This window comes from Delphinapterus leucas, chromosome 13, assembly GCF_059928025.1.
Source record: "Delphinapterus leucas isolate spDelLeu-1000000601 "Yukka" chromosome 13, BTC_Dleu_Yukka2, whole genome shotgun sequence".
NCBI lineage: Eukaryota > Metazoa > Chordata > Mammalia > Artiodactyla > Monodontidae > Delphinapterus > Delphinapterus leucas.
Window position 1 is genome coordinate 13,259,278 of NC_143141.1, and position 26,034 is coordinate 13,285,311.

Sequence of the window (26,034 nt, forward strand, 5' to 3'; positions counted from 1 at the left end):
AGGGATCCAGGGAAGACTAGGTGGCCATTTGCAGTCTTGTTGGCTTATACAGCATTGCTATCTACTGACAGAACTTCATAACTGCACCCTGACTTCAGCGTGAGGCGAGTCACAGTCAGCAATGTGACACTGTTTCTTTTAAATTATTTTCATTTTTAATGTTTATAGAAATGGTCAACCTTATACAAAGATATATAAAACACACATACATTGGAGTATTTTGAAGCGAAACCATTAAGAATTTCAGTACACTGCTCACTGATGAGGACCTTTCCCCAAGCAGCCACCATGCCACTATAATACAGAATTATGAGCAATTCCCTAACATATCTAATAACCAGTTTCTATTCAAATTCGTTGATTCTCTCTAAATATGTTGTTACAGAAATTTCGCTTCGGTCAAAGTCCAGGTCCAGATAACTGTATGGTTAAGTTTTACCAAAACCTCAAAAAAAAAAACCCCAAAACCCTGTATTTTATGAAAATTGTCCAGGGAATAGTAAAAAAGAGTAAACTACCAGTATTTAGAACTATAAATCATGTCATGAGGCTAGGATAATCTTGAAACCAAAATTAAAGACTGAACATGAAGAAAGAACCCAAACACATTTATTGTCCTCGATGTAAAACTCTAAGAGAAAGTATTAGAAAGCTGTATCTGTTAGAATTTCACTTGGCTGCACACAGTTGGAGTCTAAACAGGGAATCTTTATAACATGAGGGAGTGTTCTTTTCTCACAGAACCTGGGGCAGGGGACTCAGGGATGGAACAGGCTCCTTTCCCTCCTGCCCCCTCACCCTAGTTCGTGACCTTCACCCTACTTATCACAAGATGACTTTTCCAGTGTTCCAGGCAGAACCACTTGGACTTTACCGGTGTGGGTGGAGGTGGGGCCACTGTCTTTTCTGTGACATTTGCCTGTCTCTGTGGTTATTGTCTAAAAGTTTTCTGTCTTTCTAGGCTGCCCCTTTCCTAGTCCTTTGGCAAGAAAGAGCCAGCATTTGTTAAGGCTCTTTCTTGTCTAAGCCCATTTGTGTTCCCAAGTTGCTAGTTTCTCCAACACCTGCTCTGTGATATATGAGGCAAAAAGAAAACCTAGGCAGTTTTCTGTCATTTTTCAGATCCCAAGACCCCTACATGGTCTGCCTTATTCTCTCTACCTGTGTTAATTTCCTAGGGTCGCCATAACAAAGTACCAAAAACTGGGTGCCTTTTAAAGCCACAAACTGGGTGACTTTTATAACAGATACTTATTCTCTCACAATTCTGGAGGCTAGAAGCTCCAAAGAGGGTGTGGGCAGGGCCATGCTCCCTCTGGAACCTGTCAGGGACAATCTTCCCTTACCTCTTCCTAGATCCTGGCAGTAGCTGTCAATCTTTAGCATTCTGTGGTTTGCAGCTGCATCACTTCCATTTCTGCCTGTCATCACATGGCATTCTCCCATCTGGGTTTCTGTGTATTTTCTTCTTTTTATAAGAACACCAGTTGTATTGGATTAGGGACCAATCCTTTTCCAGTATAACCTTATCTTAATTTAATTAATTATATCTGCAACAACCTTATTTCCAAATTAAGTCACATTCTAAGGTACTGGGTGTTAGGACTTCAACGTGTCTCTTGGGAGGAACACAATCCACCCCATAACATCATCTTTCAGAGTATTATTTTTTTTAACAAGATGCCTGGGGTTTTTAGCTGTACTTGGTGGGAGGAATAAGGAAAAGTACTTCTTTCTTTTGGGAAGTGGAAGTCACCTTGTATATTTTTTAAGCGTTCAAAAACAAAAAATAGCAGCAACAATAAAACAAGGAACCAGTATCAGCTTTAGGTGGAATATTCAATGGTCCAAATATACATCCACAGTTCAATAGTGAAGACAACTGAATATACAGGGCTTTTAATAAATTTATATGCATAACTACTCATATAGTAAAAGCTGAAGGCACCTTATATTTACTAAGCACCTATCTTGTTCTTGACAAGAAAGCAAAAACCCATTCCCTGTAAAAGGTGACTTAGCAGTTCAGCTGCCAGGTCACTGGAGGGCAAAGTAGAGAGGGTGGTACCCTTGCCCATCCACCCATGACAGGATTCCTGCTCTAGGAACTGAATCATCAGTTCCTTAACAATTAAATATTGTTTGTTAAGAACATTAAGTGTTTTAATAATTAAATGTTGTTGCTGAATGCCTTAAAAATAACAAGGTGTCCAGTCGTTTAAATTTCCCAGGTTTCAAGTTGAGGATGTGAACCAGTTAAAATGTAGGGACTCTATAAAACAATCTCATTCTAGCTCCATATAGTTTGTTTTTGTTTTGTTTTGTATTGTTGTCTTTTTATGCCAATACCATACTGTTCTGACTACTAAAGCTTTGTATTATAGTTTGAAGTCAGGAAGTATTATGCCTCCAGTTTTATTTCTCTTTTTCAAGATTGCTTTGGCTGTTTGGGGGTCTTTGTGTTTCCATACAAATTTTAGGATTGTTTTTTATATTTTTGTGGAAAATGCTATTGAAATTTTGATAGGAATTGTATTGAATCAGTAGATCACTTTGCCAAGACTATGAGAAGGAGTCAATCTCACAAAAAGACAAAATAATCAGCAGTAATTTTTCTAAGGCTATAATAGTAAAGACCTGTCCAGAAGAAAGAACTTTCTGTATTTGTCATCTCCTTTCTGTTTAATTATTCCATGTAAATCTAAGTGCTACAATCTCTCTCCCCACCTCAGTCACTGCCCTACTGCTCTGGGAGGTATAAATAGGATGTGGCAGCCCTTGGGATGAAGCCTGCATGGCACTGGGCAGGAGAGACCCTGCACCCATCTAGAGAATATTTGATAAGATATGTGGTTCTCCATGTTCTTCAAGGATCTGTACATATTTTGTCATACCTCATGACATTATGTTACCGCTGTCTGCACAACAGTGGACCCCAGCAATACTAGTGTGGAGAAAAAAGGAAGGAAGGAAGGGAGGGAGGGAGGGAGGAGATACTTGTTGATTTATCCATAAACATTCTAATTTTTCTAATTAAATTATATATCCAAGTAGTTTCAATGTGACATATTCCCAAATATACATATTTATCAAATTCAGTTTGAAGAGCCATCACTGAGTACTCAGTATAGAGGCACGATGGCGAATACAGAAGTATTTCAAGCTGTTCAAATATGATTATAAAATTCCATGATGTAAGGCAGGATGTGGGAAGTATGATAAATAGCACTTTACCAAAGTGATTGCCTACCTACCTGGAGAGTTTGGGTCACTCGAGTTTTACCCTCTCCTTCAACAGCCAAAATCTCTTAGGCAGCAATGGAGAACTTCATTATGTGTAAAGCTCACCATCCACAAAGCCTCCATTCTAGCCTGGAACTCCAGCCCGATTCAGTGGCTGACTGTGAGGTCAATTTTCCTTTCCTAATCAGTAGTCTTGCAACTCATTACAGGAGCTTTAAGCCGAAGATGGCCTTCGTCAGCCTGTGTTCCTCCGAGACAGCATGAGACAGAAACCCTACCCTCCACTGCCAATTAGAACTTCACACAAGTGAAAAACCAATTTCCAGTGCATTAAGTCACTGAAGCTTTGGATCGTATCTATTAGAGTAGCTATCACTGCTCTTAGTTAATACACGTATCAGGCTGAAGATTATTCCAACTAGCAGCGTTTAGTGGAAATCACAAACTGGTTCTTAGAAGGCAAAGGTTTAGACCCTGACTGTGCTCCTACAACCTCAGTATCATTAAGGGGCCTTTGTTTCCTCAGTTATAAAAGTCAATAGTTAAGGCTCTTTTCTATATTAAATGTGATGTTTGTATCCTGACTGAGTTCCGGAGCAGCTGTCACGCTGAAGAAAGAAACGTGTTTTCATGCTGCACAGACTCATTTTTCATTCTGTCACTGGATTTCAGAAAATGCATTAAAATGTCTCCTCTGACTTAAGGGAAACAGATGGCAACTGTGCAAACAATTTTCCTGGTTTACGAAGGTTTTGCCAAGTGCCTCAGGAAACGTAATGGAAGTACTTTAATTGGGAGGCAAGGCTCTACAAAGACCCTCCAAGATCACACTAAGCCTATATACTATTCAGTCTAACATGGTCCCAGGCTCAGCTGCAGCCCAGACAGTCCCAGTTAAGGCACCACCTTCAGAAGCAGTTTTCAGGGCTTCAGAAATTACCGAAAGTGATCACCAGATGGCGCGCCAGAGCAAGAGAGGAGAAAACAGCAAGTACCATGTGACTGCTGAACAATCCTTGTTCATTTCACTCATTCATTTGGGTAAACATGTATTGGACACCAAGTGTATGCCAGACACTTGTTAATCACGGAGAGTGCAGCGGTGAGTGCGATCCCTCATGAGATGCCTGTGCGATGCAAGAAATAATGAGGGATGTGAAGAATATTCTTTTTCATAGAAGTGGAAGATATGATATCCTGGGCAGAGACAAGTGTCAATGATACGTTGTGCGTGGTTATTTTTGCGATCTTGGTTTTTCCCTAGGTTGATGTATCCCGGTGTATGTGCCTTACATTTGGGTAGACTCCTCCTGGTTTCTGGTATTAATTTCGTCAGCTACTCCTTGTCTAGTACTTATCCAAATTCCCAGCCACGCCAATTACAAGATTGATTAAATATTTACCCTTTCTCCTCACTTCACTTTAAAGGGCCATGAAATTTGCGGTTCAAGGAATAGAGATGAGCCTTTCTAATCTGTAAGGGTCCTAGGTTTCATTTGAGGACTGCTCCAGTCCACTTGCAGTATCACAGTCATGCCAAATCAGAGAATAAATTGAAAAGTATTCCATATCTGTGTATCTCCTTGACATAGGAATTATCAGTTTCAAAAAAAAACAAAGCTTATAAAGAAACTGCTTGAAAACTGTCTTGTATTAGGTTCTTTTGGAGGAGGTAGGTCTTTGACAAACTCCTCAATTTCTTCTAAAATTAGTGTCTATCTCTTCTTGGGCAAATTATTCTATTTATTTTGGGAGATAAGGAATTGTGCCCTTCATTTAGATGTTCAAAAAAGCAAAAGCCTATCTGGGGGGAGGGGAAATTGGATGAAGGTGGTCAAAATGTACAAACTTTCAGTTATAAGATAAATAAGTACTAGGGATGTAACATACAACCTGATAAAGATAATTAACACTGCTGTCTGTTACATATGAAAGCTGTTAAGAGAGTAAACCCTAAATTCTCATCGCAAGGAAAAGGATGTGTTTTCTACTTCTTTAATATTGTCTCTGTATGAGATGATGGATGTTCACTAAACTTACTGGGATCATCATTCCATGACGTATGTAAGTCAAATCATGATGCTGTATGTCTTAAACTTACAAAGTGCTGTACACCAATTATATCTCAATAAAACTGGAAGAAAATATTAAAAATTTAAAAACAAAATTTTAAAAAAGCAATGGCCTATGGGGGCTTTAATCTGAATATGGGTAGAAAATGAGAAGAATAAACATTCTATCAAACCAACACTGCCTAACCTAGAAACCCTGGACAAGTGGGTTTCTGGAAAATAAAGTAAGAGGACGAGTCAAGCATGAAGTGAGGAGGGGCAGAGAGAAGGCAATGGTACAGGAATCATGACAGCAGTCAGGGAGATCAATAATCCCATTGCCATAAGAATCTGAAACAGGAAGGGACCACACGTTTGAGAAGCTTCTGAGACTCCTTGAAAAGGTGCAGCCTTCACCAACATGTCACAGGGAGGCCCGGGCAGTTTTATTTGAATAACAAAAAAGGGTGAATTAACTGATTAATGAATAAACAAAATGTGGTATATCCATGCAGTGGGATATTATTCATGCTATAGCAGAGATGAACCTTGAAAACATTAGGCTAAGTGAAAGAAGCCAAACACAAAAGACCACATATTATGATTCTACTTTTATGGAACGTTCAGAATGAGAAAATATAGAGAAACAGGAAGTAGATTAGCAGATGCCAGCAGCTGGGAAGGATGAGAATACTAAGAGGTGGTAGAGAAGGAGAACCGGGTTTCTTTTTCGAGGTGATGAAAATATTCCCAAATTATGATGACGGTTGCATTTGTAGTGTGATATGGTGAATATACTAAAAAACACTGAGCTGTGTATTTTAAATGGGTGGATTGTATGGCATGTAAATTATATCTCAATAGCGAGGTTACCCCCAAGTCACTACCAAAAAAGGAAATGGAAAAAAATAATAGGATGGCCCCAGAAGGCTGGAAGAATGGGGGAAATCCAGGCAGCACGTGCTTTAATTCTTTTTTTTGTTTGTTTGTTTTTGTGGTACGCGGACCTCTCACTGCTGTGGCTTCTCCCGTTGCAGAGCACAGGCTCCGGACACGCAGGCTCAGCGGCCATGGCTCATGTGCCCAGCCACTCCGCGGCATGCGGGATCTTCCCGGACCGGGGCACGAACCCGTATCCCCTGCATCGGCAGGCAGACTCTCAACCACTGCGCCACCAGGGAAGCCCTGCTTTAATTCTTAAAAGCTTTTTGGTATGCTGTAATCTCTTTCTCATTCTCAATGTCTATATGTGTTTTTCTCTTTTTCTTTGGTCACACTGTCTAGAAATTTGTCTATTTTATTGATCATTTTCAAATAAATATCTCTTGGTTTTATTCACCAAAATAGCTTTGTCTTTTATGTGCTTCTGTTTTTATTTTTACTAATTATGTCCTTCTACCTGCTTTTGGTTCATCTTGTTCTGTGGCTAGCTCCTTGAGTTTAATGCTTAGTTTATTATGTTTGATCTCCTGGCTCTTTTTCTTTAATAAATTCATTTATTTTATTTTTGGCTGCGTTGGGTTTTCGTTGCTGTGCACGGGCTTTCTCTAGTTGCGGCGAGCTGGGGCTACTCTTCGTTGCGGTGCGCATGCTTCTCATTGCGGTGGCTTCTCGTTGCAGTGGCTTCTCTCGTTGTGGAGCACAGGCTCTAGGCACGCGGGCTTCAGTAGTTGTGGCGCGTGGGCTCAGTAGTTGTGGCTCGCGGGCTCTGGAGCACAGGCTCAGAAGTTGTGGTGCACGGGTTTAGTTGCTCCGCGGCATGTTAGTTGCTCCAGCATGCTTCCCGGACCAGGGCTCGAACCCGTGACCACTGCATTGGCAGGCAGATTCTTAACCACTGTGCCACCAGGGAAGTCCTTTTGGCTCTTTAATCAGTAAAGAAAACACATTTTCATTTGAGACCCACTTTGATTCCATCCCATGAATTTTAATATGCAGTATTAAATACTAAGAGTATTTAATAAATACTTAATATTTAATAAATAAAATACTGCATTTTAATATGCAGTATTCTCACTGTTGTTGACGCTTCAATAATTCGTTGCTCTGTAATTTGATATATTTCCTTTTTAAGATTTTTAGAGTGGTCATTTTTTTAATTTCCAAGTCAGTAATCTGTTAGTTGGCTACTTTATGGCTAAGTTCTAGGTTTATTGCGTTGTGGTAAAGATAATGTGACCAAAATGATTTCTACTTTGGGACAATGTATAAATGTTTCATTCCCTTTTTGGTCCAGTACACAGCTAAATGTTATAAATATTCCATAGGCATTTGAAAAGATTATGTTTTCAATGTTATATACCCAAGTATCTACTGATATATATGTGTGTGTATATATTATATATATACACATATATGTTAAAATGAATTGAGACATATATCTCTTTTTCTTTTTCTAATGGGGGTCAGTATGTGGATTAGAAAGAATCTATTTGAAGCTTGTGCTTCTCCACCAGGGAACTTAGACAGAAATATTCTCAGCTACTTTTGGAAATGTGCCTTATTACATAAACACACTTGGGAAAGAGGCAAATAATCTTTAACATGTTGATGCCGGCAAAATTATTTCACACTATTGTCAGTTCTGTTATTCCACACCGGATAGGATGATGGGCCTGGGAAGGAATGAAGAAGGGAGAGAGATTCCAGTTTTCATTGTGTTGGTCCCAACTTCTTTGTCTATATAGAAAGTCTTCTTCTCTGCTACTTACTAAATGTAACCTTGGACAAGTTACTTAAGATCATCCTACACCAGTTTCCTCATCTCTTACATGAAGAAAGCAACTATCTAACAGAATTAATCTCACAATCAAAAACGGTGATATATATATATATATATATATATATATATATATAAAGCACTTAGCACAATACTGACTGCCAGTAATAGTTTAATAAAAATACCTATTATTCCCAATAGGCAGGAAAAAAAAAAAAAGAAAGTCTTCTAGTGTAATCGTCATTTTCTCAAGTTCTTACTGTGTCTCTAATAAAAATTTTTAATGTATTTTGATGCATTTTGACTCGGTATAAAAGTCCATCACTATTAAATCTTCTTGGTAAATTGTATCTTTTATCTATAGGCAAAATATCCTAATTCACCAGCTGAGGATTCAAAATACACGGAAGAACAGACAGCAATGGACATTCCATCTCCTAGCTGCATCCTTGCACCTCCTAAGAGCAAACCACCCTCCCCTTCTGAGGAATTACTTCTTTCCGATTAGGCGGAGTCAGCTGAGGATGTCATGGGACTGACACTTTCCTTAGCCAAGGGGTAGCCCTTGACCCAAGCTGGGCTAAACCAACCTCCCCGCCTGCTGAATCCCGAGGAAAAGGACCCAGAGACTGAAAGCATTTCATTCTATCTAATCACTCAACCTGAGCAGGCCGTTCCCGACATAAGAACATTTGAGGATGAGCGTGAATATAAGTTAGAGTCTTGGAGGCACTGCCGTGACTTCAAGTGAGTTTTGACCCTCCCCACCTTCCTTCCCACCACTGCCACCACCAGCCTCTCTCTCAGCCCCTAATGGTCCCTGAGCCCCAACGGACACACCCCTCCTTGGGCCCCAAGCCCACCCATTTCCTGTCCTTGGGAAAACTGGCAGTCTCAATACCCAGTGCCTTGCTCTCATGCTTTGCAAATGGTATTCACAAAAACAGAACAATCTGATATAAATGTATTTCGCACAGTCTGAGCTCTTCAGTCTTTTTATTATATTTGATTTTGTCCCTGGAAGTGTTCTTTCCTCTAATTCTCTCTCTCCACTATTACACATTGCCCTTCCTTCAGCTAGCAGTTACCTGACAATCCTCATCCATTGCATTAGTTGTTCCGATCATTTTATGTTTCAGTTTTAAATACATCTCTTTTCAACAACATACGGCCAGATTTGTGTGTTACATTCACTGTTCTTGGTCTTTCGGTTGTAAAGTTTTTCTCATTTATATTGTCAAGGTACAAATTTTTCCAAAATAATTTAACGTTCTCATGCATATATATGGTGAGCATGTGTCAAAGATTCATTTAATTTATTGATGACAGAACCAGATGATAAAGCTGGTGAAAGGAGGTCATAGATAGACACACACACACACACACACACACACACACACCTATCAAGGCCAGAATAAGATTGCTAAACAAGATTCAAAACTGGTTAATGTCCTACAGAGCAATAAAACCATAAGGCTTGGAGTGGTCTTCCCGGACAAAAATCATTTGTCATTTTCATGATATCAGTTTTTTCTAGGCTAATAGCTAACTTTTTGGAATCTAGTTTTGTTTTTTTTTTTTGCGGTACGCGGGCCTCTCACCGCCGCGGCCCCTCCAGTTGCGGAGCACAGGCTCCGGGTGTGCAGGCTCAGCGGCCATGGCTCACGGGCCCAGCCGCTCCGTGGCATGTGGGATCTTCCCGGACCGGGGCACGAACCCATGTACCCTGCGTCGGCAGGCGGACTCTCAACCACTGCGCCACCAGGGAAGCCCTGGAATCTAGTTTTTAATCAGTAATAAATGCAGGTCAAACAAACTTTATTTCTCTAGCAAATCAAAGGACCTTGAAAGGACATATAGGGTTGAAGAAAAATCATGTATGACAGTTATTAAAGAATGGTAAGGCTTGGGAATTTCCTGGCAGTCCAGTGGTTGGGATTCCTCTCTTTCACTGCCAAGTGCCCAGGTTCGACCCCTGGTCAAGGCTCCCACAAGCCACGCAGCACAGCCAGAAAAATAAAAAATGGTAAGACAGACCCTATTCCGGACCATTACCATCATAAGTGTAGGGACCACCACGCAGCAAAGGGGTTATACAGAAGGGGAGAGAGATTGGGCTTCAGATACAAGGACTAGTGGGAATTTATAGCCAAGGAGCAGGGTAGGGGTCAGTGGATAGACAATTTCTAAGAGGAAACATCAGGGGTAATTCTGATTCTGGCTGAACCAACCTGATGGGAGCCTTGCTGAAGGCAGACCAGGGTCCTCAGACATTACCTGGGAGATGATGGAATATAAGGAACTCAGTTAGATACCAAGGAGGATGCAGGATGGGGAATTCTGGTTAAATTGACTTAGCAGGATTCTTGCTAAAACTGGACAATGCAGTGATAAACACAGAAGCCCAAAATTCAGGGCCTGCTTGAGAAGAGAGTTCAGAGGAGCCTGAGTAGAGTTTGGTCAAGGAGAGAATTTTTCTCAGTAGTCATCATTTTGCCTTATCTTCAAGCTTTGGATAACTTAACTTTTATTATAGTTTGTTCTATTTGGACTTGGCCTGCCCATCTTATTTTATATTTCGGTTTATCATATTTTTCTCTTGATTTTTTATTTCCTTGTCCTGAATTTTGCTACTTTGGTTTTTTTTTTTTTTTTCTTCTCCTGGTGCTTTGGAACACTTTTATCCCATTGTTGTTGAATGCCTGTCACTTGACCCCTTTTTATTTCCATCACTAGTCACATGGCCTGAAGGGCAAGTGTCAGGCATCCGGGTGTTACTCCACATTCCACCAGCCCCCATCCCACTTCCAGTCCCAATGTCTTTTAACTCTGAGGTGCATGTGATTTTTTTCAGGGCTTTGTGGGGAAAACTAGTGTTGGCTGCTTCAAGGGCCCCTGCCTATTTTTGTGATGGAATGGAAGATTCTAGATTCTAGTTGCTCCATCATTTCAATCATGTAATTTAAATCTGTGCAGTTTTCCCCCATTCTTTTTTTCTCCTAACAGGATCCTTTGTGATGCTGCAATCATGGAATCCATTTATTCTCATTTTTATATTTTTTCTGTCATTGCAAAGGGAGTTTGAGAGTGGTGGACAGGTCCAGCATATTCAATGTAAAAGTCCACATTATTCCTTGCTTCAGTTGTTGGGTTTCTTGATTTTTCTTTTTGTTTCTTTGTTGTTTGTTTTCTCACCACCCGGCCCTCTTCCCATCCTTCCCTCTTAGGTTCGGAACTCTAGTCTCAGCCAGGATGATCCAGGCACTTTGGGGTGGCGGGTGCGTTAAGGGGAAGGGAGTGATCTGTGCTTCTTTCCCCAGCACCAGACTAATAGCCCTTAAATGCAATACTGATTAGTACCGGGAGAAGAGCCAGGAACCAGCCTAGTTTAACCCCACTTAGAACCCAAAGGAGCCAATTTAAGAAAGATACAGTTTAAGATGATGAATTAAACTCACACATTCAATCACAATACGCCCTCGTTTAAAAAAAAATTAAGGGGCTTCTCTGGTGGCGCAGTGGTTAAGAATCCGCCTGCCAACGCAGGGGACACGGGTTTGAGCCTTGGACCGGGGAAGATCCCACACCTCCCAGAGCAACTAAGCCCGTGCGGCACAACTACTGAGCCTGTGCTCTAGAGCCTGTGGGCCACAACTACTGAGCCCGCGCGCCACAACTACTGAAGCCCGCGCGCCTAGAGCCCGTGCTCTGCAACAAGAGAAGCCACCGTAATGAGAAGCTGGCGCACTGCAACGAAGAGCAGACCCCGCTCGCCGCGACTAAAGAAAGCCCGTGCGCAGCAACAAAGCCACAACGCAGCCAAAAAGTAAATGAATAAATAAATAAATTCTTTAAAAAAACAACAAAATTTAAAAAAACCTAAAAATAAATTTTTTTTTAAGAAATTATTTTAAAGAAATAAACCCACAGGGAATTCCCTGACGGTCCAGTGGTTAGGACTCTGCACTCTCATTGCCAAGGGTCCGGGTTCAATCCCTGGTCAGGGAACTAAAATCCCACAAGCTTCACGGTGCAGCCAAAATAATAATAGTAAACAAACCTACAAGGACAAGAAGAACAGGGCAGAGTCAACAGCAGCAAAATATTAGGTTGAGTGGTAACCGCCTTAACTGACCCGTGGAGCTGAACAGAAGCTCAGCTTCTCAGAAGAGCTGGTGGAACTAGAAAGCAAAGAGAGATTGAAATCCTTTTGAAATGGGATCAGGATATACATATTAAGGGAATGAGGCAACATCGCAGAGTGGGCAGGAAAGATGCAGAGCCCAGGTCCTTAGTCAAGATAAGCAAGACTGGGGTGGGGGGGGGCATGGTCAGAGGGGTGGAAGGGGGCACTCAGTGAGGGTCCCTCAGCCAGCACAAAGCACAGTGGAGTGTCCATAAAGGACCTGAGGATTTTGACAACAAAGGCAAAAAGTGTGAAGAGCCAAACCTGAATTCACGTAACTCCACAGCTGCCTGCGGAGCTGGTCCGTGATGAGTTTCTCTGAATAGGGTGAGAGGAGACGCAGGGCTGGATGCCAAGCAGACAGACAGGGAGCCAGGGAACTCCAGGGCCGAGCTCAAAGGGCTCATCACTAGTGGAAACCCGCTGCAAACCACAAGCCTCAATATGTAAATCTCCAAGGGTCCATAAGCCCTGGTACGTTGCTGCTGTTGTCTCTTTCACTCTAGAACGTCAAGAAACACCTGCAGCCTTAATGTCCTCGTGGAAACAAGATAAGTGTCTACATTTTCCAGAGTGGGACCAAAATCTTGAGTCATGTTTACGGCACACGCATTTGCACATGGTTGGGCAAAGGACTTTGCTTCTCTCAGCATGTCTCTCTTCAGAGATGAATGGAAAGACACAGCTCCAAAGCAGCGAAGCAGCAGCGAGTTTTCAAGTGACCTCCTCTGCCTCCCTCCTTCCAGGCTAATGGAGCCATCCTTGCCCCCTTGGAGACGCAGGGCAGATGTCCATCTGTGGCACTCTAGCCCGAAGACCGGCAATTGATCAGATTCTGAGCACCACTGAATGTGGACTCCAGAATTTCCTCCCTTTTGGAATATCAGCTTAAGTCAAGTACAAATGACAGACAATATGATCCTAAGGAGGGAGGGATCAAACTGAAGTCAAAAGAATCACCTGCCTGGGACTCTACTGTGAACGATGAGCTGAAGAAAACCTTTGAACCACAGACTTCAGGATGGATTATCAGACACAAATATTCAGCTGTCAGGTAGGGAAGCCCCCATCCTTCAACCTTTGCGAAGAGCAAAGTTGTGTCATTGTGTCTCTAAAATGCTGGGTGATTTACTCTATGGTACTGGTGGGAGGCAGACCTCTCAAATAGGCTGGTTAATCATGTCAAATAAAAACCAAAAAAGGTGTTTTTTGAAATATTAGACCTGAGGAACATTGATAAGATAGATAGCTTATCAAGAGTTTTCAGGGTGGGGCTTCCCTGGAGGTGCAGTGGTTGAGAGTCCGCCTGTCGATGCAGGGGACACGGGTTCGTGCCCTGGTCCGGGAAGATCCCACATGCCGCGGAGCGGCTGGGCCCGTGAGCCATGGCCGCTGAGCCTGCGCGTCCGGAGCCTGTGCTCTGCAGCGGGAGAGGCCACAGCAGTGAGAGGCCCGCGTACCGCAAAAAAAGAGTTTTCAGGGTGACTTATAAACACGCACTTAGCCTCTCCCTCTCTCTCTCTCTCTCTATCCCCACAAGCAGTTTAGAATTTATTCTAAGAATCTAACTTTGTTGCGGGCCACATGGAAAGCAGCTTCAGTGATGAGTTTGTTGGAATTCTCCCCCAAATTTTCTATTTCCATCACTCATGCATAAATCCAAGAACCTCTCAGACTAGTTTATTGACACGGCCTTTCCTCAGTAAGTCAATCTTATCGAGGTCCATCCTGGACACTCTGTAGAATGGTAGATGCTCACAGATGCTTCTAAGACATCCTTTGCCTTCAAATAATCCATATTACATGTCCTCGTGGAAACAAGATGAGTGTCTACATTTTCCAGAGTGGGAGCAAACATCCATATTAAGGATCTCAACCACTTCTCAGTGATACACGTGATGTCATAGCAAACATGACAACCATTCCTATTGATCCTACTGTGTATGATCAACAAACTGGCTTGTGCCACAATGGTTCTTATGATAGCCATCTTTTATCAGTAGCAAATTCTGCTTTATAATGCACTTCACTTTCTGCTTGCACGCTTCACTATGTCTCCAATTTACTCACTTAAGAATATATTCTCCAGCCACACCCACATCTCCTGCACAGAACCAGAAAAACCCCTACCTTTTTGTATTCTTAATCTAAAGATTATAAAAAAATATTTGAAAAACAAAGAAAACTTAAGAATATGCAGATATTATTTAAAAATTATATTTATACATTGCACATAAATACTGAGAATTCTACTGGGCAATATCAGACTTTACTTTTTATCACAATTGGTACAGCCTTGGTGTTTCTGAAAGCCACAAAATGAATGTATTCATATAATTTTTAAAAATCAAATAATCTGCAATATACAGGACAGTAGAAAATGTCACTACTCCCCTTTCTTCCACAACAACACACCTCTGTAATCGATTTCAGGAGATAACCACTGAGCACAGTTCATTGTATTCCCTTCAGCAATTAGCCTGTATTCATATCCATACATATTCAATTAAAATTTCCACTCTCCTCTCTATCTCCAGTTTGCTTTCTTTCTTCATCTTCTGGTGAGATTCACTGCTGATTCTGCTATTCAAGGTAACTAGCAAAGCTCTCAGTGTCAAAATCAATGAAGGCTACCCTAATCTTCAGAATTAGTATTACAATTTCCTTTGTAAAACTTACTATTGCAGTGGTCTGTATTAGTCCTTGGTCCATTATAATTTATCAGCTCTGATCTATTATTGATTTTCAACTATCTGTGGTAGGGTTGTATTTTTGTTTTTCGGGTTTTTTTTTTTTTTCATTCATTCTGCAAATGTTTGTTGAGCATTTACCAAGCGAAGATGCTGGACTGGGCCTTCCAAATATAAGACAATGAAACATCAACCAGCTTACAATCCAGTAGGGTAGAAAGAATCTGACAGCAGATAAGAGCAACTAGGTGTTCTAGGCCCAGTGACCTGCCTCTGTACTCTACAAAATTGAGTCACTTGCTAGGAGATAACCCAACAGAAGGTCTCTCTTGAGTTGAGTCTTGAAAGGCAATTTGTTGTTCACAAGCTCATGGAGGTGAGCAAAAGTGTCTCCAAGAAGAGGGAGGGTTTTGCAAAAGCTGGAGGTCACAGAAGTACAGTAAGGACTTGAAGATGCTGGGAGCAATGTATGCTAAGGTGGGAATGGAAGGTTAAGAGGGAAACAGGACTGCAATAGGCTGGACTCACAGCAAAATGAGGTCTTCAGGGCCCTTGATGCGGTTACTGTGGAAACACCAAGGCACGCCATGATTCCCTGGCAGCTCCAAAGACAGCATGCACCTGGTTCAGCTCATTGTGGCATGGTGGGTACCCCTCTAGCTCTACCTATCCTGTGACAACAGACAACCAACCAAGTAAAGTCTGCTTTTCTACTCTTTTGATCTTTGTTTTTGTTTCACAGGCCATCTATAGCTTCATTCCAAAATAGATTTCAAAATAAGACATGGGCCTTTGTTTGATATGTATTTAGCCTTTTTTGAAAAACACGGTGGCAAAGGAGAGGTTCAAATAGGAAAACATTCTTTATTAATATTATTAACGAAAGAAGCTAAAAAGTTTCATAATGGCATTGAATGAGGTTTATCATTTGCAAAAGCCCCCCACCCCACGAGAAGGTATAAAGAAGTGCACTTTTTTTTTTTTTTTTTTGCGGTACGCGGGCCTATCACTGCTGTGGCCTCTCCCACTGCAGAGAACAGGCTCCGGACGCGCAGGCTCAGCGGCCATGGCTCACGGGCCCAGCCGCTCCGCGGCACGTGGGATCCTCCCGGACCGGGGCACGAACCCGTGTCCCCTGCATCGGCAGGCGGACTCCCAACCACTGCGCCACCAGGGAAGCCCAAGAAGTGCACTTTTTAAAATGAGCTTATTTATAAAACAGAAATAGAGTCACAGATGTAGAAAACAAACTTATGGTTACCAAAGGGGAAAGGCAGGGGAGGGATAAATTAGGAGTTTGGGATTAACAGATACACACTACTATATATAAAATAGATAAACAACAAGGTCCTACTGTATAGCCCAGGGAATTATATTCAATATCTTGTAATAATGTATAATGGAAAAGAATGTGAAAAAGAATATATATATAAAAATATATGTATGTGTGTATATAGCTAAATCACTTTGCTGTACACCTGAATCTAGCACAACATTGTAAATCAACTATATTTCAATTGCTTAAAAGTACAGGGTTGTTTTTTTTAATGTGCTTATCTTTCTTTGTAATTTATATTCAACCTACTTTCCAAAAAATAAACAAATTAATAAATAAATAAACAGCAGTCCAGATGTGGGAGACTGCTAAAACATGGGACCATCAGGCCATAGACATAAAGAAATCATCTTCTAGGATTTTAGAGCTCACCTAAGAATGACAAACATTCTCTGTCAGGGAAGCCCCAGGGCCTCCACTCCTGCTTGAGAAGGGAGTTAAGCTTCAGTAGCTGACCCAGGGTTCTGCTCCCCTTAGGTGAGAAGGGTTTTTGCACAGTGAGACGATGGACAGCTATCACTGTGGTGGACGTTCAGTGGAGGAACCAAGCTGGAGATCAAACGTGAGTAAAATCTAAACTTTCCTCTCTCGGTTGTCTGTGTCTTACGGTCCCTTTGTCTCTGAAGTGATCCGTATGCTGACTCTTTGAAACCAGACTCTGAGATCCTCCAGGGCAAAGCTACAGTCCGTAATCAAACTGGAGAATTGATTGCACATTTTCTATGAAGAACAAGAGTCAGGCATTGGGTGAGAATAACTTGTCTGAGTGATAGTTTCAGAAATTTATTGGGGAGCAAAGCATATGTTTTGAACAGAGCTTTGCTCAATGCTCAGGAAGGGACACAGTTTTTGTACAGGAGCGAGGTTAAGAGGAAACTTTGTGTATACTTTCGGCTCAGGAACCAAAATAGAGATCAAACGTAAGTATTTTTTTCAACTGGTTCTTTGCCGTTTCTGTCTAATTGGTTTGCTTTTTGTTCCTTTTTTTGCGTGTTTTCATTAATTAGGTGTCAGGGATAAAACAAATTTCATTCCCAGATTAGGTACAGAGGAGGGGAAATTGTTCTACAGGAGGCTAACTGATGACTAATTTTTAAGATTTCCAAACCAAAATAACTGAATTGGGGAAGGGGACTTGCTGCCCTTTCAGGGTAGGGTTTTGTGCGAGTGGAAGTTAAGGGGAATCACCATGGTTCACCTTCAGCCCAGGGACCACAGTGGAGATTAAATGTGAGCACATTTTTGCTCAGTTATTTGTGAGGTTTTTGTCCTGCTGTATCCTTTGTGCAAATTTGTGACATTTTGGTTAAATGAGCCATTCCTGGTGACCCAAAAGTTAAAAGGCAGAAAACCAGAAGATAGTCAATTTTTAAGCTGAACAGAAAAGTGGATGAATTTGTAAGGAGAGTAGGGTTTGTGGAGAGAAAGGGGAAGAAAAATCTGGATTTTTCTGTGAATTAGCCTTTTTCCTGTGATTGGCTTCAGAGGGAGGTTTTTGATCGGGGGGGGGGGGGTGTTAGCTCACTCACTGTGGCTTATACGTTCGGCCAGGGGACCAAGGTGGAAATCAAACGTAAGTGCACTTTTCTACTCCTCTTTCTTATAGAGTCGTGAAATTTGGGGGTTTTCATGCTTGGGATGTGAGTTGAGGTCACTTTCGAAGAGAATGGGATTCTTCTGAAAATGAGATCAGAAAGGGACTGAAAATCAGGTTGTCTCAGAAGAGCAAAGAGCTAGTTAGTTGACGTGGCATCTAAATGGCCAGATTTTCTCTGTATCCGACAGTCAAATGACTTTAGCAGCAAAAACAGATTTTTGTTGAGGGGAAAGTAATTAAGTTAACGCTGAGGATCACCTTTGGCCAAGGGACACGTCTGGAGATTAAACGTAAGTAATTTTTCTCTACTACCTTCTGAAATGTGTCTGGGTCTAAATGCCAGTGTTGACTTTTAGAGGCTTAAGTATGAGTTTTGTGGAGATGGGTAAATGAGAACATTTGAGATTTTTTATCAGTTTCAAAAGTTAAACTCAGCTCCAAACCTGGGTTTGTAGACAAAAAGATTAATCTACACCGAATGACTCAAAGGGAAAAAAAATTAGTGTCGATGAAAAAGGAATACTTGCAGCTCTAAAAGAGTTAAAGCGAATTAATTTTCATTGAAATGTGCCAAATATTGTATTGATTTTTGCTTGTATGTACAACACGGAAAAGTAGAGAAATGTATTTCTTAGTCTGTTTTCTCTCTTCTGTCCGATATATTATTTTATAAGAATAAAAATCAATAGGATGCATTACAAAATCAGTAAGAAGTTAGAAAAGCATACTTATTTGTGTTAAAGTTGCCGCTTAATTGCGCATCAGAAGCACCGTCATTTTTAGAGGCTAAAATGAGTGCTAAACTGTCAATATTTAGAAATTCTATAGAGATTCTATACCTTAACAGATTACTCTTTTTTAAAAAGCCACATTTCTATATTAGACTAAACTGGAAATGATCTCTTATCATAATGGAGGAAAGACGGTTTTCCCCAAAAGCTCAGTTTTGAAGTAATTTGTTTAAGTGAAGGAAAATAAAATAATTGCGTTTTTCAGATGCCCACGGACATGTAGAAAAATAGGAAATATTTTAATTAGTATGTTCTTTGTTATTACTTGCTGGTGTTTTTATACTGCAGAGGAGGCCGTGGCACAGCTAGGGTGGTCTGTAGACTTCTTGGCGGTCTCTTTTCGTGATTGAATGACGTTGGCGGCCGGGTCCCAGGGCTCTGGTGACGGCGCACCTGGCCGCTAAATGCCGCCAAAGGCCACGGCAACCCCGCGATCGCCTGTTCAGCTGTGCTGTGGCCCTCTTTCCTGACACAGTGATACAAATAATGTCGCTAACGGAAGAGAACAGAAATGTGATGGGCATGAGTTAACATGGGGAAAACAGGGAGAAACCTGATTTTTATTAGCGATTCCAGAAATGAAATTCACATTATATCCTCTTAATAAAAATTTCCAGTAGAAGACTATAAAGAACTTAAAAGCTATTTTTTTGCAGTGATATGTAATTTCTTAAATATCTTCTCATCAAATGTATTTAAGTAATAAAGGCTCAATCCAAATGAAATACATATATATACATATATATATATATGCATATATATATATGTATATATATATATAAATTCTTTCAGGGCAAAATCGACACCAGCAAAAATATAACCGAAGGCCAGCAACAATCTGGCCGTTCAGGTTTTGATCAATTAATTTTTACTGAGTTCAAAATAAATATCATTAAGATATATTTGCTGACAAAAAATCAGATAAATTTGTGACATGTTTTTAATTTTCAGAAATTTAATGGCTTCAGTAGGATTATATTTCAGGTGTACAAAATATCTAACCATATGTAAATGCCATTGATAAAAACTTAATAGAATATATTTTCCAATCCCCACATTCTGTGATTAGAACATTTTTAATCGGGCTGTTTTAATTATATACTCTTTAACATAGTTTAGTTATTTGTTATTGTCATTGTTGTTTACTCCAGGTAATTTCAAAAGCAATACTTGAAAAAGATTATTCTTGGTTTGTGACAACCTGACGACTATTTTAGGCCATTTTAAAACTCTTTTCAAACTATTTAAACCATGTAAGTATTTTCAACTGTTCTAAAACTGTATTTAGGGCCTTTTAAACATCTTTTAATAAATTTTAAACTCCATTAGAAAGCTAGTAAGAGGTCTTACAAGAGTTTCCATATCAAATATGCTAATTGTTTAATGCAAGATAGAAAGTTTAAAGCTATCAAAAATTGACCCAAATAGGATATCTTCATAGAATATTTCCTCTCCCTTTTTTCTAGAATTCATATTATTTTGCTACTAAGGCTATTTTATAAAATTCTCTGAAAAAAATAGTGATGATGGTTAAAAGAGAAGAAAGTATCAAAACATTAAAATTTCAGTATCTTATATTAAACTGCTTGGTTAACATGGAGGCTTATAGCTTTATAAAGGTTTATAGCTTTATAAAAATCTCTTCACTTATCTGTGACTTTTCACAGCAAAAGAAGAGTCTTGGTTTGTTATTTAACTCATGCTCTCCCACCTGAGGGCTTGAAGGCCCACAAAGGGGATTCCCAGCAGGCCATCTGCCAGCTGTTCATGGTCAGAAGTGAAGCTAGCCAGTTCCTCCTGGGCAGGTGGCCAAAATTACAGTTGACCCTCCTGGTCTGGCTGAACCTTGCCCCATACGGTGACAGCCATCAGGCCAGGACCCAGGTCTCCCTCTGAGGCCTTGGCGAGGAGTGGGTGAGTTGCTGGCCTGATCGCAGAGGGTGAAGTGGCCGATCCCCCCACCGACCTGGGCCCAGACTGAGTTTGGGGCTCACCCTGCCTGGTGGGTCTGACCCCAACACGCCCGAAGGAAGCCCAGGAAGTGAAAGGCAGCCTGATATCACTGCACAGAACTAGGAAACGATCTGCGCAAGTCCTGTTCTCACTTCTAAACTCTGACGGGTCCAATGAAGTGGTTTTGTTTCTTGGCCTGAAGCACTGGGTTCTCTGCAGGAGGTAGAGAACACAGATGAAGGAGAGAAAGGTGAGGTCAGAAGGGCATGCAAAGAGCTTCGAAAGGCTGCAAAGACTTCAAACAGAACAATTTAGAACTTTCTTAAGGGGTAGGGGCTAGGGAAAAATCTCCAAATCATGGCGATGAGAAATATGCTTCCTGGCTTCCCTAGTTGCTCCCTGGATGCCACAGAATAAGCATGCTGCTCTCTGCATGTCTGTCCCTTACAGTTCCAGGCTCACCCACAAACAATGCACCCAAGTGGAGAAGTTCCCTGTTACTTAAACACCACTCCCTATGCTTCCTTCCTCAGGGTCTGATGCTCAGCCATCTGTCTTCCTCTTCCACCCATCTGAACAGCAGTTAGAGACCGGAACTGCCTCTGTCGTGTGCTTAGTGAATGGCTTTTACCCCAAAGCTATCAAAGTCAGTTGGAAAGTGGATGGAGTTGTCCAAGCCAGCAACATCCGGGAGAGTTTCACTGAGCAGGACAGCAAGGACAGCACATACAGCCTCAGTAGCACCCTGACGCTGTCCGGGTCCGAGTACCAAAGCCATAGTCTCTACACCTGCGAGGTCAGTCACCAGGCCCTGGCCTCCGCCCTGGTCAAGAGCTTCAATAAGGACGAGTGTTAGAGCGAGAGGCCTGCAGGCTCGTCCATCACCTGGGCTGGGTCCCAGCCCCCTTCCTCGCCTCTTCAGGCCTCGGGCCCTTTTCCCTATTGCAGTCCTCAAGCCCATCTCCCCACCTCACCGTCCTCCCCCTCTTTGGCTTTAATCATGCTAACGTTGGGGGGAAAATGAATAAATAAAGTGAATCTTTGCACCTGTGATTTCTCTCTCCTTCCTGAGTTAAGCTTTTTAAACATTGTTTTTCTTTTCCTTTCTTAACATGTTTATTGGAGTATAATTGCTTTACAATGGTGTGTTAGTTTCTGCTTTATAGCAAAATGAATCAGCTACACATATACATATGTTCCCATATCTCTTCCCTCTTGCATCTCCCTCCCTCCCACCCTCCCTATCCCACCCCTCTAGGTGGTCACAAAGCACCAAGCTGATCTCCCTGTGCTATGCGGCTGCTTCCCACTAGCTATCTACCTTACATTTGGTAGTGTATATATGTCCATGCCTCTCTCTCGCTTTGTCCCAGCTTACCCTTCCCCCTTCCCATATCCTCAAGTCCATTCTCTGGTAGGTCTGCATCTTTATTCCCGTCTTGCCCCTAGGTTCTTCATGACCTTTTTTTTTTTTTTCTTTAGATTCCATATATATGTGTTAGCATACGGTATTTATTTTTCTCTTTCTGACTTACTTCACTCTGTATGACAGTCTCTAGGTCCATCCACCTCATGAAGATACACAGATTGCCAACAGACACATGAAAGAATGCTCGACATCATTAATCATTAGAGAAATGCAAATCAAAACTACAATGAGATATCATCTCACACCAGTCAGAATGGCCATCATCAAAAAATCTACAAACAGTAAATGCTGGAGAGGGTGTGGAGAAAAGGGAACCCTCTTGCACTGTTGGTGGGAATGTAAATTGATACAGCCACTGTGGAGAACAGTATGGAGTTTCCTTAAAAAACTAAAAATAGATCTACCATACAACCCAGCAATCCCACTACTGGGCATATACCCTGAGAAAACCATAACTCAAAAAGGGTCATGTGCCACAGTGCTCACTGCAGCTCTATTTCCAATAGTCAGGACATGGAAGCAACCTACATGTCCATCAACAGATGAATGGATAAAGAAGATGTGGCCCATATATACAATGGAATATTACTCAGCCATAAAAAGGAACAAAACATTGTTTTTCTAATGACCCAGTTTATCTTCCAAGGCAGAGGTCCCCAGTGGGCCGTACGGTAGGAGGTGAGTGGCAGGCAAGTGAGAGCAGCTTTGTCTGCAGCTCCCCAATAGCCTGCATTACCACCTGAACCATCCCCAACCCCTCCCCCCACCCCCCACCCCGTGAAAAAATTGTCTTCCACCTGGTCCCTGCTGCCAAAAAGGTTGGGGACCGCTGCCAGCAGTTCTAAGGAACTAAATATTGAGTTGCTAAAAACTACACCATCATTTATAAAAATCATCATCCATTCCACCCTACCGTACTGTCCTCTATCAGACACTCTTCCATGAAACCCATAAGCCACCTATCTTCCCAGTCCTCTCCTGGGTCATGCTATGAGAGGCTTGCTTCTTTTTTTTTTTTTTAATTAATTTATTTTATTTTTGGCCACGTTAGGTCTTCATTGCTGCACACAGGCTTTCTCTAGTTGCAGCAAGCGGGCTTCTCATTGTGGTGGCTTCTCTTGTTGCGGAGCACGGGCTCTACGTGCACAGGCTTCAGTAGTTGCAGTGCATGGGCTCAGTAGTTGTGGCTCACGGGCTTAGTTGCTCTGCGGCATTTGGGATCTTCCCGGACCAGGGCTCGAACCCATGTCCCCTGCATTGGCAGGCGGATTCTCAACGACTGCGCCACCAGGGAAGCCCCCCTTTTTTTTTTTTAATTGAAATATAGTTAATTTACAATGTTGTGTTAGTTTCAGGGGTACAGCAAAGTGATTCAGTTGTACATATACATATATCCACTCTTTTTTAGATTCTATTCCCATATAGGTCATTACAGAGTATTGAGTACTGTTCCCTGTGCCATACAGTAGGTTCTTATTAGTTATCTATTTTATTGGGATTGAGATGCTTGCTTCTTTGATTCCCCTCTTCAGCAGGCCCTCAGAGTCCTTTTAAGGGTGATGGTTCTTACTGTCACATATTCTTTGATCCAGTCGAATCTAATTTACCAAAAGCAAATGTATCAAAAGAAGGGAACAGCTAGAAAAAGAGTCATCCATGTAAAATAACATCTGTGTAAAATAACAAAACAATGATAACAACGTAAGTGAACAAGCAATAGGAAATGTTTAAGTCCATTATGGCACTTCAACTTAAGGGAATATGATGCCTTCATTACATTTTACATACAATACGTATTGAGGGCCTTCTATCTGCCGAAGACCATGCTGACTGCTTTCCACAACATAATTTAATTCTCACTACGTTACACGGTTAAAAGCGTTCATTAAAACGTGAGTCAGGTTCTATAAAGCTGAGAGATATTCATACTCTATAATCCAGCAATCCTACACCTGAATGACTGTGTCCCTGTCCACCAAAAAAGCTCATGCAAGAATTTTTCAGAGTAGCTTCATTAATAAAAGCCAAAAACTGGGAACAATCTAAATGTCCACCAACAGGAGAATGGGTCATTAAGTTGTAGCATGTTTGCACATTGGAATACTATTCAATAAGAGAACTAATAAACTACAACTGTACCCAACAACAATGATGCATCTCATAAACATGACATAAGCAAAAGAAACCAAACACAAAAGACATGTCCTATATATTATCATCTATATAGAGTTCAAAACCAGGAAAAATACAACTAGAAATTGAGATAGGGATTACTTTTGGCTGGGGGGTGGGGTGAGGTAGTGCCTAGGAGACAAGAAGGGGCTTATGAAGTTTTGATAATGCGATGTGTGCCACTTTGTGAAACTTTATCGAGCTGTAAAGTTATGATCTGTGCACCTCTCTGTATATACATTCTACTTCAAGATAAGTTCACATAAAGAAATATACTCAATTTACAGGTAAGAGAGGCTAAGAGGCATAAGTAATAGGTCAAGGCCACATAGCTGGTAAGTGGTGGTCCAGGAATCAAATCCCTACCTGCCTAATTCTGCTCTCTCTCTCTCTCTTTTTTTTTTAATACTTATTTATTTGGCTGCGCTGGGTCTTAGTTGCGGCATGAGGGATCTTTAGTTGTGGCACGAGTGATCTTTTAGTTGCAGCATGCGGGATCTAGCTCCCTGACCAGGGATCAAACCCATGCCCCCTGCATTGAGGGCGAGGAGTCTTAATCGTTGGACCACCAGGGAAGTCCCCTAATTCTGCTCTCTTGACACCTATACAATTCTGCCTTCCAGTACTTACACTGCTGCACAGAATAGAGGGTCAAATGCTACCTTCCCAGGGACTCCTCCTCTATCCGGCTAACCAGGAGCATACATACGTAGAAATGGAATGGAACAGACATTCAACAATGGGCAAAGGATGGAATTAACATGGACCAGGTATTGGGATCCCATGTATGAAAGGTTATGTGTTTGGGAAGCGGGGGGCAGGAGGGGCACATATAAAACCAACTTTGACTGTCCTCCCCCAGACCCCAGCCCTTCCCCTCTCACCTACTCATCCATCCAAACATTTACTGAGCACCTTTCTTAGCCTATACCCCGAAATAGGTACAGAAGTAACTAAAATGCTGTCCTTTCCCTAAATAAATTTATAACCCAATTTTTCTTCTTTTTTCCTTTCCTTTGTCAGTCCTGGAGCACGTGGGAAAGAACACTCATGGAAAGAAGTGGATAGAAGGACAACACTGACACTGTACCTCTTGAGAATATTCATTATTATCACGTCTTTGAAATTTTGGGGGTCTGAGTAGAGTTCAGAAAGACTCAGTAATGTCCCTTCAAATGACATAAACTTTCTCATTCATCTCTGGTGGCAAAACTCAACAATCAATGGCACGTCTGATCCCAAGCAAGGGTCTTCTCATAAAGCAAAACTCTGAAACCAGACCCACCACGACCCAAAGAAGTGAAGACAGGTGTTATGGGTTGAATTGTGTCCCTCAAAAAGATATGCTCAAATTCCCAGTCCCTATAAATGTGACCTCATTTCGGAATAGGGTTTTTGCAGATGTGAATACTGAAATGCTGGTGAAGATGCAGTGAACTGGATCTTTCATACACTGCTGGTAGAAAAGTAAGATGCCTCAGGCAACGCTCTAGAAAATAGTTTGTCAGTTTCTTAAAAAACTAAACAAAATACACCAGCAATTGCATTCCAGGGCATTTAACCTCCCAAAATGAAAAAGTACATCCACACAAAAATCTGTACCTACTTTTCATAACAGGTTTGTATGTATAACTAAAAACTGGAAACAACCAACATGGCCCCCGATAGGCGACGCAAAAGGTGACTCAGCAGATCCCTCAACATGCTTCTCAGTAGGCTGAACAAATTGTGATACATCCATGTCATGGATGCCGTGTAGCAATAAAAAGTACTGATACATGCAACAACTTGGATGATTCTGAAGTGTACTATACTGAGTGAAAAAAAGCCAGTCTCAACAGGTCACATAGTACATGATTCTTTTTTT

The 26,034-nt window shown here is 41.4% G+C and overlaps 1 protein-coding gene and 1 gene segment (V, D, J or C); one reads left to right on the plus strand and one right to left on the minus strand.

Annotated features, from left to right (window-relative positions):
- Positions 1 to 26,034, minus strand: part of RPIA (ribose 5-phosphate isomerase A) — a 155,710-nt gene that overhangs the window by 67,861 nt on the left and 61,815 nt on the right. The window contains exon 9 of one of the 4 annotated variants that reach the window (XM_089922832.1): positions 1 to 26,034. This exon is cut by the window's left edge and continues 16,324 nt beyond it; it is cut by the window's right edge and continues 11,027 nt beyond it. The exons of the other annotated variants lie outside the window; for them this stretch is intronic. The gene's annotated coding sequence lies outside the window, so the exon portion shown is untranslated. 4 annotated transcript variants of the gene reach the window in all.
- LOC111187394 (immunoglobulin kappa constant-like) lies at positions 12,693 to 21,619 on the plus strand. The segment is given in 3 exon segments: positions 12,693 to 13,253; positions 16,703 to 17,145; positions 21,100 to 21,619. Coding segments are annotated over 2 exon segments (417 nt in total).